The sequence below is a fragment of the Myotis davidii genome, unplaced genomic scaffold, assembly GCF_000327345.1.
Source record: "Myotis davidii unplaced genomic scaffold, ASM32734v1 scaffold223, whole genome shotgun sequence".
In the NCBI taxonomy this organism is placed as follows: Eukaryota; Metazoa; Chordata; class Mammalia; order Chiroptera; family Vespertilionidae; genus Myotis; species Myotis davidii.
This window is the reverse complement of record NW_006294609.1, coordinates 3,945,406-3,960,980: the sequence shown is the minus strand read 5'-3', so window position 1 is coordinate 3,960,980 and position 15,575 is coordinate 3,945,406. Positions and strand designations below refer to the sequence as shown.

Here is a 15,575-nt window from a genome sequence, read left to right as displayed (position 1 = left end):
CCATCAGTAGATGGATGAATGGATAAAAACATCAACAACAAAAAACGTGGTACATTTACACAATGGAATACACTGCAGCAGTAAAAAAGACGGATCTCTTACCCATTGAGACAGCATGGAAGGATGTGGAGAGTATTATGCTAAATGAAATAAGCCAGTCTGAGAAAGACAAGTATCACATGATCTCACTCATATGTGGAATCTAATGAACAAAATAAACTAATGAACAAAATAGATCCAGAGACACTGAAGCATGCAACAGACTAGCTTATTTCAGAGGGGAGGGAGTGGCGGTGGGAAGAGACTAACCAAAGAACTTATGTGCATATATGCATAACCCATGGGCACAGACAATAGTGCAGAGAAGGCCTGGGGAGGGCGTGGGAGCAGGGTAGAGGGGATCAATGGGGGGAAAATGAAGACATCTATAATACTTTCAACAATAAAGATAAATTTTAAAAATGATAATAAAGACAATCTTCTAAGATCAGCACTATTGTTTCCCCCATTTATCAAGTAAGAAATCTCAGGTTAAGTCACTGTCCAGGGCCCCACAGCCAAGAGGCACTGACCTGGAACCCAGCTTTCAAACATTGCACCATTCTGGTAGGTCAAGGTCAAGTGGCAAAAGATCTTAACTGTCAAGCCTAAGAGGCGAGGTTCTGTTAGATAGTGGGGAACCATTGAGTGTTCTGGAACATACGTGGGTCATCATCATTGTTCTCGGGGGAAAATATTTAGAGTATATTGGAGGCAAGGGAGGAGAGGCACCAGACCAATCAAGAGCCACTACCATAAGCCAGATCTGGGCAGGACAGGGGGAGAGAATGTACTCATAAGACATTTTAGAGGCAGAATAGATAGACTTTGTCACCAAAGGGACACAGAATCAAGGTGGCTGAATATTTGGGTCAGGGTACCTAAGAGAGAAATAAAGTTATTAATAGGAAAGGGGTTACGGAGAGGAAGAGGAGAGGAAATGAATTCATATTTGACCATGTTGTCTCTTTTACCCCCTCTCTCTCAACACAGGTGACAGCCAGCACTCTGGATTAAGAGCTGACATTTACTGGACACTCACTGTGTGCCCAGCAGTGCCCTAGTACTTCACACGTATTAGTTAACTCATTCAAACACCATGAGGACGCTTGAAGGCCCACTATTGTCCCCATTTGACAGATGAGGAAACTGAGGTGTGGTCTGCTCATGTTGCTTGCCCAAGTTGCACTCGGCACACAGTGGGTGGCCCATCAATGTGGCTGACCCATTTACCCTGGGTACAAGGCCCAGTCCTCTAACTGGCAGCTCTCGCTCACGCCTGGGGGCCCTGACGCAGGGAGATAGGCGCTATCACTTGATGACAGAGTCTATCAGCCACCCTGCTTTGGGCTGGCAGGGCCTGGTATGCCTTTGTTCCATAGGAGATGGCTGACTTCACCTCGGCCCTTAAAGGGGCATTACACCCCAAGGCAAGTTGACCTGCTAAGCCAGTTACTGGCAATGATATCCAAATGAGCACTTCTATGGCACTTTGCTGGGCCAGGCATTTTCCTAAATGTGAATGTTACTAAATTAACTTTTCATTTACTGGCATCAGCGTAGGAGTTGACTTGGTCTGCGGAAGAACGGTACTAAACAACCACACCGAGAAGGGGTTCCTTTTCACCCGACCAGGCAGGATATAACGACTTCGACTTGAATTCGGGGTACTGAAGAGAAGGACATGGGTCCTCCGTGTAGGGCTGGTGAATCTCCCCAAACATAACACATCTGTGCACACAGCCCCTGGGTCAAGATACATTCCCAGTGCCCCAGATGGCCCCCAATTACTTCTTGTTTTTCTCCAGTTCCGATTTAACTGGCATTCTATATGCAGTGGGTAGGTACTCACAGCAGAGATTCATTTTGCCAGTTCATCCACATACCATTTTGAGATTGAAAAGGTTAATGTTTACTTTAGGAAAACATCAGGAGCAGTGATCTGCAAAGCGGGAATCAAAGGCTTTACAGGAATGCAAACGTCCCTTACCTGTCAGGGGACGCGGGCAAAGGCGCTGGATCCCATTTCAGATGGAGGTTCCGACCCGGACACGCTCCACCCCAGGCTCCAAAGAGTCGGTGGAAAGAGGACAGTTCCCGGCCAAGGATTTCCCTCCATCTGGTTTAGGCCCCATTTTCCAGGCCTGAGAAAAGGTGAGGAACTTCCTGGTCCCGCGTGGGGGGTGCACCCAGGTCTGACAGTCAAGCACCCCAAAGCAGTCACAGTGGCTGACATTTATCACAGCGTTCATCCCATTCCATCCTCCTGACACCCGTGTGAGGTGCGTGCGCCATGCTCATCCCCGCGTTACAGATGCGGAAACTGTGACGCAGACAGAACAAACCTGCAGGGGAAGCTCACGCAGCCGGCCTGGATTCGCACCTCGGTTTATCCGACTCCCGAACTCGGGGCAGCCACACTGGGCCGTTCGGAGGAGAACCGGAAGGAAGTGTGCCTCGTCCTCAACCGGGCGGATGACAGGCACCTCGGAGGCCTTGGGGGCCTGTGGGCCGCAGCGCCCTGTCTCTGCTCGCCTCCAGCGTGGCCGCCTGGAAGCCTGATGCCGGCCAGAGTGCACCCGCCGGGGCTAAGGTCCCTGTCTCTGAGCCCCGGGAGCTCCGTGACTTTCACCGGCACATACCCTGTGGTGTGTGCGTTCCCTGCTCACCCTCCCGGCGTCAGAGTCCCGCGGAGTCCGCCTCTCCTCGGCTGGAGGAAGTGTTCCTGCGTAACAGCTGACCCTTGACCCACGCGGGTTTGAATGGCAGGGGTCCGCTTACAGGCGGGTGTGGTTTGGTTTAACCCCCAAACATGCAGTTGGCCCTTCGTATCCTCCGCGGGTTTCGCATCCGGGGACTCAACCCGCCGAGGGTCTACAACAGCATTTTCGCGCGTGCAACCGCAGATTCGCCACCGCGTGTCCGCCACGCCGTCTGGGTACGTGCGTCGCTTCCAGGCGCAGTTTGGCGAATCTGCGCATCTGCCTAAGCCCGTGGTTCTCACCCTTGGCTGCGGATTAGAATCACCTGGGAATCTTTTTAAAATCCTGGTTTCTGGGCCTCATCCTCCGGAACTTCTGTTTCTTTGTTACTAATGTTGTGCCCCCACCCCATCACAAAGAAACAGAATTTCCGGAGGATGAGGCCCAGACATCAGGATTTTAAAAAGATTCCCAGGTGATTCTAATGTGCAGCCAAGGTTGAGAATCACTGGTCTATGCGAAGGGCCGTCTGGAGTCAGAAGTTATGCGCGGATTTCCTGGGGGGCAAGCACCCGTAACCCTGGCGTTGGTTGAGGATCAGCCGTGCTGGCCCGCTTTCGGCCTCTCCTTCTGGCCTATTATTTGCATCTCTTGGTGGTTTTACTCCGAGGTGTTGTTCCCTGCACATCCTTTTCCCAGCCACTGCGGGGACTGCAACACCCTTTTTGGAAATTCACCTCCTTCATTGTTTCAGGTCACAAATCAGGTCTTGAAGTCCAGGAAGTCATTTTTGGGTTTCGCTGGTGTTTCCCTAAGTTTTGCTTGCTTCCGCTTTCGTTTTATGTAGTAAACCAATAGTTGGGCTTTAAAAATAATGAAACAATACACTGCTATGCTATCAAAACAGATCACTGTGCCACCACGTTACAGCTGAACGTGAATTCCTACTCTTGTCAGGTTGACCTTTATGATGTGTGTGTCCCTTACCTGAGTGAAGCTTCAGAGGTCATCGGACCCTCAGACAGCGTGTTGTCAGAGAATCGTGGGCAGAAAAGCTCTTGACCCGTCTGTGTGCCTGAGCATGTGTGTGAGTGTGCTTGCCAATGTGTGTGTGCATGGGTGCATGGGAGTGTTTTGCCTGGGCATGCGTGTGCATGTGCATGTGCAGTGCAGGTGCCACTTGAGTGTGTACACGCCTATGAATACACAACAAAACACGTATTTTGTTATTCAAGAGTCTGTTAGAAGATGCTTCGGGGTAATTCTAACCCATGTATAACTAGAGAGGGGGGAAAAAAACATCTTTTTTTGTCCAGGCAATAAATGGTTCTTGGGTTTGTGCCTCCAAAATGGAATTTTTTTTCTCACCGAGAAGGAAAGTGAGTGATGACTGCCATTTACCGAGAACCCGCCTGGCCCCTAGTGAGTGCTCGGTAAGTGAGTTATTAAGTAACCGACAAGTATTTGTTGAGCAGTTGCTTTGTGCCGGCCACGAGTGCGTGGTGAGGACCCTGCCCTCCAGAGCTGTCTACTGACACTGAACAACAGAAATAAGTGAATTCCGCTCTCTCACGCTGTGGTGCATAGTGCATTAGGGGGTGAGAAAGGCTGTGGAGAAAAACAGAGCACGGAGTGCGGGGCGTGAATGGCTACTTTCATCAGGCGGCGGGGGAGTCTCACTGAGAAAGTGACATTGAGCAAAGATCTGAAGGAGGAGAGGAAGGGAGCCCGGCAGATGTCGGATGCAAAAGCATTCCGGGTAGAGGGACCTGCAGGTGCAAAGGCCCTGAGATGGGGCCTGTGCCTGACCATGTGAGACTTCTCATCCCCTCTCCCTGCCATTTTCCATCTCAAAACTGACAAGCACAAGTGTCGCCCGCCCAAGCGCTGCGGAAAGCATCTCTCCCGTGACCCAGCCGCCTGCCTCTTTAACCTTGAATGCCTTTTTGGGTCTCAAGTGTCACCAGGTGTCGAATGAGCTGCCCTTACTTCAGAAGAACGGCATGGGGTGGGGGGTGGGGGGGGCCTTACCTATTAACTGCCAAAAGTGGTCATGCGGTTATTTTTAAACATGGGGAGGAAGTATTTATTGTTCAGGCGAGGAGAGTGGGCAGCCCGTGGGATTCTTCTAGGGAACCAGCGCTGAGTCCTTTCCACCATGGTGAGTAGCCAGGGCTCCCGGAGGTGAGTACTGCTGGGAGGACGAGAAGGGGACCCCCTATAAGCAAAGGACTGAGGGGTCAGCAGGGGGGAGGGGCAGTGGCTTTTGAGGACCCCAGGCTCCGGTGGGGAAAGCGCTGCTGGCTATGTCCGCATAGAGGATCCCCAATCAATGCCCTGGTAAGCCACAAATAACAGCAGCTCCCGGGGACTTGCAAAAACAAAATAAGAGAGTTGGCTTTTTTATGGCTTGTCTACTGACCTCCGGAGGAATCAATAACTCCCAGGGCTTGCAAAATGGGATTGAACGCTTTTAAGGATCAAATTGTAATTCTTTTCTCTTGTTCGGGCAGCTGGGGGAAAGATCTTTTTGTTTTCACCTTTTGAACTTGCAAAATTAAAACCTTTCTCCAGGCGCAGTTCGGTTAGGTGTCCCCCTCCCAAAGCAGGAAGCCCCCAGATTAGGGCCAGCAGAGGAGAGTGGTCAGGAGCACAGACCCTGGAGCCAGACTGCCCAAGTTCAACTCCAGCTCTGCTTTTTGCTTTGTGACCTTGGGCAAGCGACCCAACCTCCCTGAGCCTCAGTTGCCTCCCCAGTAAAAAGGTGACGGTAATAACAGCATCTACTTGACAGAGCAATTACGAGGATTGAATGAAATAATGTATGTACCCGTGTTTAAGCTGTGACTATTTAAAGTCTTCTTTGCACTATCTGTGTGGTGCAAGGCCGGAACATTTAGAGAGATTTCGCTGCCATTTGGATCAGGGGGAAATGGTGTGTGTGGGTGGGGGAGCGATTGGGTTTTAACACCCTGAAAAAGTGTCATTTCATCCCGACGTTCCTCATGGTTTCGTTGAGCCTGACTCCCGCCCCCAATCAATTCTGCTTCTGTGCATTTACTGAACTTTTTGTGAAATGCATTGGAACAAAAGCAGCTGGGCCCTGTGGGGGCTGATCTGAAAGCATGGCTCCATCCCCAGAGACACACCTAAACTCCTAGTTTTAAAATATTTTTTAAATATGTTTTTATTGATTTCAGAGAGAGGAAGGGAGAAGAAAGGAGAGACGGAAATATCATGATGAGAGAGAATCAGCCATCAGCTGCCTCCTGCACGCGCCCCACTGGGGACCTAGCCTGCAACCCAGGCATGTGCTCTCACTGGGAATCATTTCGCCACCTCCTGGTTCATAGGTGGACACTCAACCACTGAACCACACCAGCCGAACAAGCTTTTAAAAAGAGCCTGCTGCAAGATCCTCAATCTCTTATGATCCACCAGAACCAGGGGGGCCTTTGAGAAATATCATGTTGTGTCATGTTATCCCTCCAGCATCAGTGTTTTGAGAGGATTGTGGACACCATACCCCCATTTTACAGATGAGCAGCTGAGATTTACCCAGAGACAGGGCCTGAGCTAATTTTCTAATTTCTGACTCTTTTAATTGATGCCTTTCCCCCCCACTCTAGGCACCCAAGAAAGCCAAGAAGAGAGTCGAGGGCGCCAATTCCAACGTGTTCTCCATGTTTGAACAGACCCAGATCCAGGAATTTAAGGAGGTGGGTGCAGCTATGGAATCATTAGCCTGGAGGCAGAGTCCCACCCTTTGGGGAGCACCTTCCCCTCATTCGTGTTCCCCATGGGAACCTCTCGCTTAGATGTCTTTAGCCTCCAAACAACCCCAGATTTTTAATAACTTTTGCTAATCATCAAAGTAAAGCTTTTGTTGTTGAAAATGTAGGAAAATCTTCAGAACACACAAATGACCTATAATTCTACAACCCAGAGATAGATTATCAGTTAACATTTGGGTATACAGCCTTCTAGTCATGTTTGTTATATATATTTGTTAAACAAAGTTACAGTCTTCTGCATCTGCCAAAGAGTGTCTGGTAGTTTTCTTTGAGCAATTCAGTATCAACATTTTCTATCATTTATTTAAACCACTTCCTACAGTGGGATGTTACATGTGTTTAGAATGTTTTATTTTTTTCATAAGTAACACATTTTTGCTTGTATCTTTGGTTATTTCCTTGGAATAAAATCCTAAAAGCAGAATTGCTAGGTCAGAGGAATTAAATACATACATACATACATACATACATACATAGCAGCCCTGGCCTAGTGGTTCAATTGGTTAGAGCGTCATCCCGTATACCAAAAGGTTGTGGGTTCAATCCCCAATCAGGGCTCATGCAGGAGGCAACCAATTAGAAGTTTTTCTCTCACATTGATGTTTCGTTGGTCCAAATTGTCCTCCAGAAATGAGATGCTAATTCCTCCTCCCATTGGCCCCAAGAGGAAAAAGTACTTTTTTCTCTCACACCTCTGTCAACATTGGCCAATAGTCTAAAATATTTTTGCCAGTCTGAGAGATGGAAAACAGTATCTCTTGGATTTCGAATTTTACAGTCCTCGATTGTTGAGTACCAGCGAGGTCTGAAACCCTATCACATTCTCCAGGACTGTGCCTTATGAAGAAACTAAGTACCAATCAGGCAAAACGAAGCCACCGCGTGAAACATTAGAATCACCTGGGAATCTTTTTAAAATCCTGATTTCTGGGCCTCATCATTAGTATCAAAGAAACAGAATTTCCAGAGGATGAGGCCCAGTAATCAGGATTTTAAAAAGATTCCCAGGTGATTCTAATGTGCAGCCAAGGTTGAGAACCACTGGCTTAGAAGGACAGGCAATTAATTCTTTTCCCAGCAGTTGTGATTGGCTCACACTGAGGCACCCACGCTCCCAGACCCGGCCCTTCAGAGGAAAATACGCTAAGCTTTGCTAAAGCGGCCAGTGTGTTTTATACCAAAGGGGAGACCACTGGGGCGTCCAAATGGGATGTGCACACTTGCACCTTTTGTCCCCACTAACTTTCAGTCACAGGAATGTTGTGTCCCACAGGCCACCAGGGAAAGAAGAATTCCTGGGATGAAATGTCATATCTGAACTTAAAATAGTCACCTTCCAGGGAGAAAAAAGCCACCACCCCTCTCCTTCACCCCATCCCAACCTCTGAGAGGAGATCAGCTGCTGGAGGTGGGGACAGGGGACAGGGTTCCAGCTGCCACAAAGAACTCAAAAAAAATAGTGATGACATGTCGTTTATAAAATCCCTGGGCATTTACACAGCTCTCAGAGTTTCCCTGCCAGCTAGCTGAGAAAGACTACCGGCTGTCTTTTACAGACAATGTGGGCTGGCGAGTCGGGGGGCAGACATGAGACCCTGGTTTTTAACTTGTTTTCTTTTTCAATAACAGCTTTATAGAAATACAATTCACATACCACATATTGGCATTTTAAAAGTAAGTGTACAGTTCAGGGCTCTTTAGTACAGTCGCGGAGTTTTGCAACCATTATCCCTATCTAATTTCAGAACATTTTCATCGCCCTCAAAAGAAACCTCATACCTGTCAGCAGTCACTCCACACTTCCCTCTTCCCCAGCCCCTAGTGACCACGGGTCTATTTTCTGTCTCTATGGATTTGCCTACTCAGGACATTTCATAGAAATTGAGTCACACAATATGTGGCCTTTTGTGCCTGGCTTCTTCCACTTGGCATTGTGATTCAAGGCTCACCTATATTGTAGTACCTGCCATTATTTCCTTCCTTTTTTTATGGCTGAATGGTATTCCATTGTATATCAGGGGTGGGGAACCTTTTTTTCTGCCAAGGGCCATTTGGATATTTATATCATCATTCACAGGCCATATAAAATTATCAACTTAAAAATTAGCCTGCTATATTTGGTCAAACATTTAATTAACTCACCCCTAGCGCCTTGGCAGGGCCAGACCAAATGATTTTGAGGGCCTTATATGTCCCGCAGGCCGGGTGTTCCTCACCCCTGGTATAGATAGACCACAGTTTGTTTATCCATCCATCCACTGATGGACATGTGGGCTGTTTCCGGTTTGGGGCTGTCATGAATCATGCTGCTGTGGACATTCATGTTCCGGTTTCTGTATGGACAGAGGTTCTAATTCTCTCGACTGGAAACCTGCCAGATGAGTTTCTGGATCATACGGTAACTCTATGCCTAACATTTTGAGGAACTGTCAGATTGCTTTAAATCTTTGACTCTGGATTTAATGTCCTTCAGTGTTCCTTGAAAATCCTGGAATCCCACTTCCCGTACCCCCTGGCCCAGCCTCTTGGGCTCCTGCCCCCCGATTTTTCCTGAGCTGACCAGCCAACCACCTCCCTTCCACAGGCCTTCACCATCATGGACCAGAACAGAGATGGCTTCATCGACAAGAACGATCTGAGGGACACCTTTGCGGCTCTTGGTACGTTGCCCCTCTGGGCCTGCAGGAGGGTCCATCCCACGCCCATGAGGGCCAGCAGGTGGGACCATCTAAACGGTGAAGAGCTTGTCGTTTTCCAAAGAAACAGCTCAACCTAGATTGACCTTTAAGACAAATTTCAGAGGATAGGAAAGAAGAGTCTAACTGTTGAGTGTCCTCATATCTTTTCTTTTTCTTACTTTTTGTGTGTGTGATTTGAATGCAGTGCCAGCTCACAACAGGACACTTGGAAAATTTAGAGAAGTTTAAAGGAGAAAACAACAGTACCCTTTAGGCCACACTCCACTGTTAACATTTCAGCCTCTAAGTCTTCTCTAGGTATATTGGAGGGGGAGGTTAATAATTGGAATCATTCTATTTTGGATTCAGCTTTTTAAAATGTCCATCTCAAATGTGAACATAAGTGCATGGAGCTTTTTCATAATATACTAGAGGCCCGATGCATGAAATTCGAGAGCAGGCCTTCCTTCCCCCTGGCTGCCGGCACTGGCTTCCCTCTGGCACCCGGGACCCAGGCTGCCCTCCGGCAGCCAGCACCCAGGACTCAGGCTTCCCTGGCAGAGGGAGGCCCTGCCGACCCACCACAGCCCGCAGGTCGGTGGCCTGGGGCGATCATGGAGCTCCCCAATTGATCACCCCACTGGCCAGTGGCGTGGGCCTCCCTCTGTGGGGCAATCATGGGGCAATGGCTGAGCCCCCAACCAATCACATTGCACCCACCTTGGCTGACCTGGCACCAGTGGGTGTCATAGCGTGGTCCAGGATGGTCGTCCGGATGGTCATTCCTCTGTTCGGCTGTTCGGTCGATTTGCATATTACCTTTTTATTATACAGGACATGTCCCGCCTGCCACCACTCACCCCCTCCACACACACATACACACTCCGATCCCTAGAGCTCAGGGTCACTGTGAACAGCAGTACAGGTTGTGCACTGCACAGTTCGACAGACTCCTCTTCATGTTTGTAGCCATTGTGGATTTTTATATTTAAAACATAAATTATCCTGACCTGGCCAGTGTGGCTCAGTTGGTTGGAGCATCATCTCATATACTGAAAGGTTGCGTGTTTGTTACCCAAAGGCAACCAATCTATGTTTCTCTCTCACAGCAATGTTTCTCTCTCCCTGTCTCTCTCTCTTTCTCCTTCCCCCCTCTCTCTTATCCTCGGGTGAGGATTAAAAAGAATAAAAATAAATTAAGAAGGGGTATCTTTTTCTAATTTGCTCAAGGGTCCTATAGAGGCCTGCGGCAAGCGTGAGGAGGTATGTCAGAATCTCCGAGGCTGCCTGGGTTACAGCAGCCATAATTTGAACAAGTACCCTCCAGGGACTCTGATCTGTCTCTCCCACCTCCGGCTGAGAAGGGCCAATGTATAAGATGGCCATTTCCCATTGGCGTAAAATATTAAAGTATCTGTATAAAATGTTCCAGGTTCTAAAGACACTATTTTAAATATAACTAACCCCTCCTACATCAGAGTTTGGCCTGGCTATTATAAATAACACTGTCGGGAACATCTTCTCACGTGAATCTCCGGCGGGTCCTCTCTGTCTCTGATTGTTCTTAGACTAGGTTCCCTGAAGTGAAATTACAGGGCAAATGCCAGGGTGCTGCGCGCTGTTTCCGTCCCGGCTGGGAGGCCCTGAGCGTGTGTTTCCTTTCCTAGGGCGTGTGAACGTGCAAAACGAGGAAATCGATGACATGATCAAGGAAGCCCCAGGTCCCATTAACTTTACGGTGTTCCTAACGATGTTTGGGGAGAAACTTAAGGGTAAGCTGGTGTGCATCTGTGTGTGTGTGCATCTGTGTGTATGTCTGTCTGTCTTTATGTGTCTTCATCTTTGGGTATGAATTAGAGCACTAGGAGAATAGACAAGGATTGCCAGGAGACAGAGGCAGGGTAACATTGGGGGGAAAGAATAAAAACAGCAGCTAGCCCGGCCGGCATGGTCCAGTGGTTGAGCGTCGACCCATGAGCCAAGAGTTCACCAGTTTGATTCCTGGTCAGGGCGCATGCCTGGGTTTCGGGCTCAATCTCCATTAGGGGGCATGCAGGAGGCAGCCAATCAATGTCTCTCTCTCATCGATGTTTCTATCTTTCTCTAAAAAAAACAAAGACAGCAGCTAATGTTGCGCCAAGGCACCCACTGAGCCAAAGTTCATGCTAAACATTCTGTACGCATGACCTCATTTAACAGCATCTAGGAATGGGATCTATCCTGCTCCCCAGTCTGCAGATGGGGACTGAGGCTCAGAGAAAGTCACATAGCTAACTGGAGTCAGGATTTGAATCCCAGTTTTTCCAAATCTAGATCCACCTTTGACCTTGAGTTTTGCTCAAAAATAACTGGATTCTTAACCCACTCTTTAAAAAATATCAAGGCTCAGTGCTCAGAGGAAGGCAGGGTCTCTTCTCCAAGGAAAATAGCCTTTGCCCTGGCCCCCCAACCTGGGCAAGGGAGGTGGGGGGCGTAGGTCCTGCTTCCTGGGGTCCAACAGGTTCTAAGCCACCCGCAGCACCTTTCAACCCTGTTTCCTGTTTCAGGGGCAGACCCTGAAGAGACCATCCTCAACGCGTTCAAAGTGTTTGACCCCGAAGGCAAAGGGGTGCTGAAGGCTGATTAGTGAGTGGGGTCTATGGGGGAGGATATGGGAGCTCCCTGCTTCCCCGACACACACCTTGAGCCAACACCTGCTTTTCTCTCTCTGCAGCATTAAGGAGATGCTGACCACACAGGCGGAGAGATTTTCCAACGAGGAGGTAACAGGGCCCTTTGGACACTCTCTGCACCCCAGCTCCTGGCATCACCCTTCTGGGGACTCCATCTTCCCCTTTTTTAAAACACCCCTGACCCACACTGAGACAGAACCCGCCATTGTTTACTGAGCCCTTATCCCATGCCATTCTCTCAATCACCCCACGAGGTCAGAACTAGTATTATTGTCATTTTATAGATAGAAAAACTGAGGCCCAGGGAAGTAAATTCACTTGCCTAACAGGACAACACTGACGGTAAATGCAGGTCTGACTCCAGGTCTACCTCCCTCACAATGCAGGGAGTCCTGGGTAGAGCACCAAACTCCTGATGGAGGAAGGGTGGCATGCAGGTACCACAGACTGTCACGTAGGCTCCGCACTACACAGTTCTCCTGGAAGCTGTTATAATATACTAGAGGCCCGGTGCATGAAATTCGTGCACAGGTAGGGTCCCTAGGCCTGGCCAACGACCAGGGCTGATCTGTGGGGCAACTGGTGGGGTGACCGGTGGCTGGCCTGGGGCCTGCAGGCTGGGGGCAGCTCCTGCATTGAGCATCTGCCCCCTGGTGGTCAGTGCATGTCATAGCGACTGGTCGTTTCAGCAGTAGTTCAACCATTCGATCGATTTGCATATTAGGCTTTTATTATATAGGATATCAGAGTGTGTATTTGTTGCAACAGTTTCCCAGCAGATGGCAGTAAAGTGTCTTTATAATTTTTTTTTTTAAATCAGAGTATATCATTTTCTGGCAGGTGGCAGTAAGACGCCTGGAAGAAGGGACACTTTATACTTTGCCAAAAGTCCTATATGAACCAACAACAGTCTTATCAACATTATTAATGTTCCATAAGGCGTCTATTTAAAATAGTCCCTACTCAGGCCTGATTCCATCAAGTTCCACATTTTACTAAAAACTCTACTTAGATTTTTCTCTCCAAAACTCAAGCAGTAAAAAGAGCCTGCCTTCCCCTTGGGACCTGCTCCTTAACCGCCCTGTGCCCCAATATCCTCATCTGTAAAGTAAAGACAGTAATAGAACCGACCTTAGTACACTGTGAGGATTAAACAAGTGAGTATGTGTACAGTGCTGACATGTGGTAAGGATAATGTTATCACATGTTAGCTATTAGTAGCCAGTATGTTTTTTTAAGATAACTAGCCAATATTTTTTAAATGTGGAAACTGCGTGTTTTGTTTTTAATCTAGATTTCTAGACTCAGATTCCCTCAGAGTCTGATCTCCTTAACCACGCGGCCATAAGCAGCTGGCCCTGAGCAGTTGCCACTTTTTGTAGGTGGCCCATGTGTCCCTATTTAGCCATAGTCCCCACCAGGCCCATGTTGCTCCCTTACATAACCTGTCCAGCTCCTTTGCACACTTGAGTGTGTGATCCCTGTTTTATTGTCTCCGGTTGGGTTCTGGGGGGGACATCCCTGCAGAGTGGCCCTTTGGGGTCAGCACCTGGGAAGGAAGGGCAAGGAAGGAGGAGGGCTGGAGGGAGATACTGACCCAAGGAGTGACCTGGTTGACACTCCCGGTGGCTAGAATAGCCCTCCCGAGAGGTCCCACGCTGGGCCCACACTGATCAGAGGCTATGGGCTGCCCCAGGAAGGGTGTGACCTTGGGTCCTGCAGCTCTGCAGCAGCTGGGTGACAAGGCCTGCCTGGAGGGGGTCTAGTGACACATCTCCATGTCTACTACCCCCCTGACACGAATCCTCACCATCCCCATCCCATACCCGCACCCCCACTGCCTCTCCATCAGGCCTGCCCCTGCACACAGCCCTCCTTCCTTCTTCCCCTCCCATCATCCTCTGCACCTCTTGCTGGTTCATTGCAGATTGACCAGATGTTTGCCGCCTTCCCCCCTGATGTGACTGGCAACTTGGACTATAAGAACCTAGTGCACATCATCACCCATGGAGAAGAAAAGGACTAAGGGAGGGGCTCACGGCCCAACCTGGGCTTGTCTTTGTGGGGAGGGGGAGGGGGTCCCTGCTCTCCTATCACTTGGCCCAGGAAAGCCACCATCCCTGCCCCCTGGCCTGTTAGCTGTGGCTGCCTCATGTATCTACCTCCACCTTCTTTGCAGCCTGGGTGGCTTATTGACACCACATGACCATACATCCTCAGATGGAAATCCATGCAGAGGCCACGTCCAAATAAACAGGAGGTCGTGTATTTGTCCACGGTGTTTCTCTGACAGTAGGGACTGCAGAATGGCTGGCTCTTTGCTGATTCCCACAAAGGCAGAGTAAAAGCTAGTGATGGCCCTGCTGTCATTATTATTGAATCTTAGTGACTATTTAAAATAGACCTCAGCCACTCAGCACTATTTCTATCAAGGGTTACATTTTACTGGAATGTTAACTAGAGCTCAAGCAGTTGTAGAGCCCAGCTTCCACGACATCCTTTCCCCCACGACACCATTGGAGTGCTCCTCCAACAAATGTGCTTAGACAGGCCCCGTGATGACTTAAGAGGAAGAGGCCGCACATGCATCCTAAGAATATGTTCATTTGGAAAAAAAAAAAAAATCACATCTGTTCATTGTAAGAGATGAATTTCTAATTTGAGATAAAGTAGAACTTGTCTACTTCTCTCTAGGAAGTTGGAAAATGGGTGCTGATTTCTGACTCTGAGGTCCAGGAACTAGGCCTAGGCATGAATTGACTCTTGATTTTGAGTGATCAAAGTCATTGTTAAAGCATTTGGGTCTATTTTGGCTGAGAATACCAACTTAGGAAACAAATGGGTTCACGTAACTGAGAAGTCCAAGGGCCTCAGGCATAGCTGCATCCAGGAGTTCACAGGTGCCATCAGCACTTGAGGAGGCCTCTCCCCTGCTCTGCTTTCTTTCCTGTTGCTGGGCTCTCAAAGGTAGCAAAACGGCTCCTGTCCATCCCCTCAGCAATCTTACTGGAACGAGGGCACATCTCTCCCAGCTGCCCACCATCCCAGAAGAGGGCCTTTGGGGTATCTAACCAACCCTGAAACAGGTGGAGTGCTCTGACTGGCAGAGCTGGGTCACATGATTAACCCTCATCTCATCCTGGGGCTAAAATTGGCCCCTTCCCCAAACACATGGCTGTTCCCCAGATGCCTTTCAGGAAGAAGAGGAATGAACGTCAGACCCTCGTAAGTTTTCAAGAGAATCCCAAGAACTCGGGACACAGCCCAAGCGAATGATGGGATGGGAGCCAAGAGCTGAAAGTGGGGGTGGGAGTGGCAGCTGGAGCCACCTAGAAGGAATGACGGGGTCCAGGCAGTCAGAAGAGCCAGACTGGAGAGAGTCTTCAAGGCTCAAGAATAACCTGCAGGAGCTCAGGGGCAGCCCCGTCAGCACGAATGACGACCTCAGCCTGGGCTGCCGGGAAACGGGGCCCCTTTCAAAGTCAACAGCAAGCTGGGTAGGCAAGGACCCAGGGCGCCCCACTATGTCCCACTCACTGCAATGACCCACATGCCTCATGCCCAGAACCTGCAGAAACACAGCCAGGTCCCGGGAAGGTCTGGGAGGGGCCCCAGCTCAGAGCATTCAAGTGAAGCGTGTGCGTCAGGGCAAGACGCCCTGGACACAGCTCTGCAGTGATATGTTCACCC

General features: G+C 49.1%; 1 protein-coding gene across 1 annotated transcript; it reads left to right on the top strand.

Annotated features, from left to right (window-relative positions):
• Positions 1 to 4,801: 4,801 nt before the first annotated feature.
• MYL2 (myosin light chain 2) lies at positions 4,802 to 14,158 on the top strand. Its single transcript, XM_006768916.2, has 7 exons — positions 4,802 to 4,902; positions 6,371 to 6,460; positions 9,120 to 9,195; positions 10,881 to 10,985; positions 11,760 to 11,838; positions 11,927 to 11,975; positions 13,813 to 14,158. Exons 1-7 carry the CDS (start codon positions 4,900 to 4,902, stop codon positions 13,909 to 13,911), a joined length of 501 nt encoding a protein of 166 aa, XP_006768979.1. The 5' UTR covers positions 4,802 to 4,899; the 3' UTR covers positions 13,912 to 14,158.
• Positions 14,159 to 15,575: the final 1,417 nt, after the last annotated feature.

Excerpts from the sequence above, each read along its gene's own strand:
- MYL2 (XM_006768916.2), top strand. Across the intron at positions 10,986-11,759 it reads GTTTGGGGAGAAACTTAAGG|GGGCAGACCCTGAAGAGACC; the intron begins GTAAGCTGGTGT and ends TTCCTGTTTCAG. Across the intron at positions 11,976-13,812 it reads AGAGATTTTCCAACGAGGAG|ATTGACCAGATGTTTGCCGC; the intron begins GTAACAGGGCCC and ends GGTTCATTGCAG.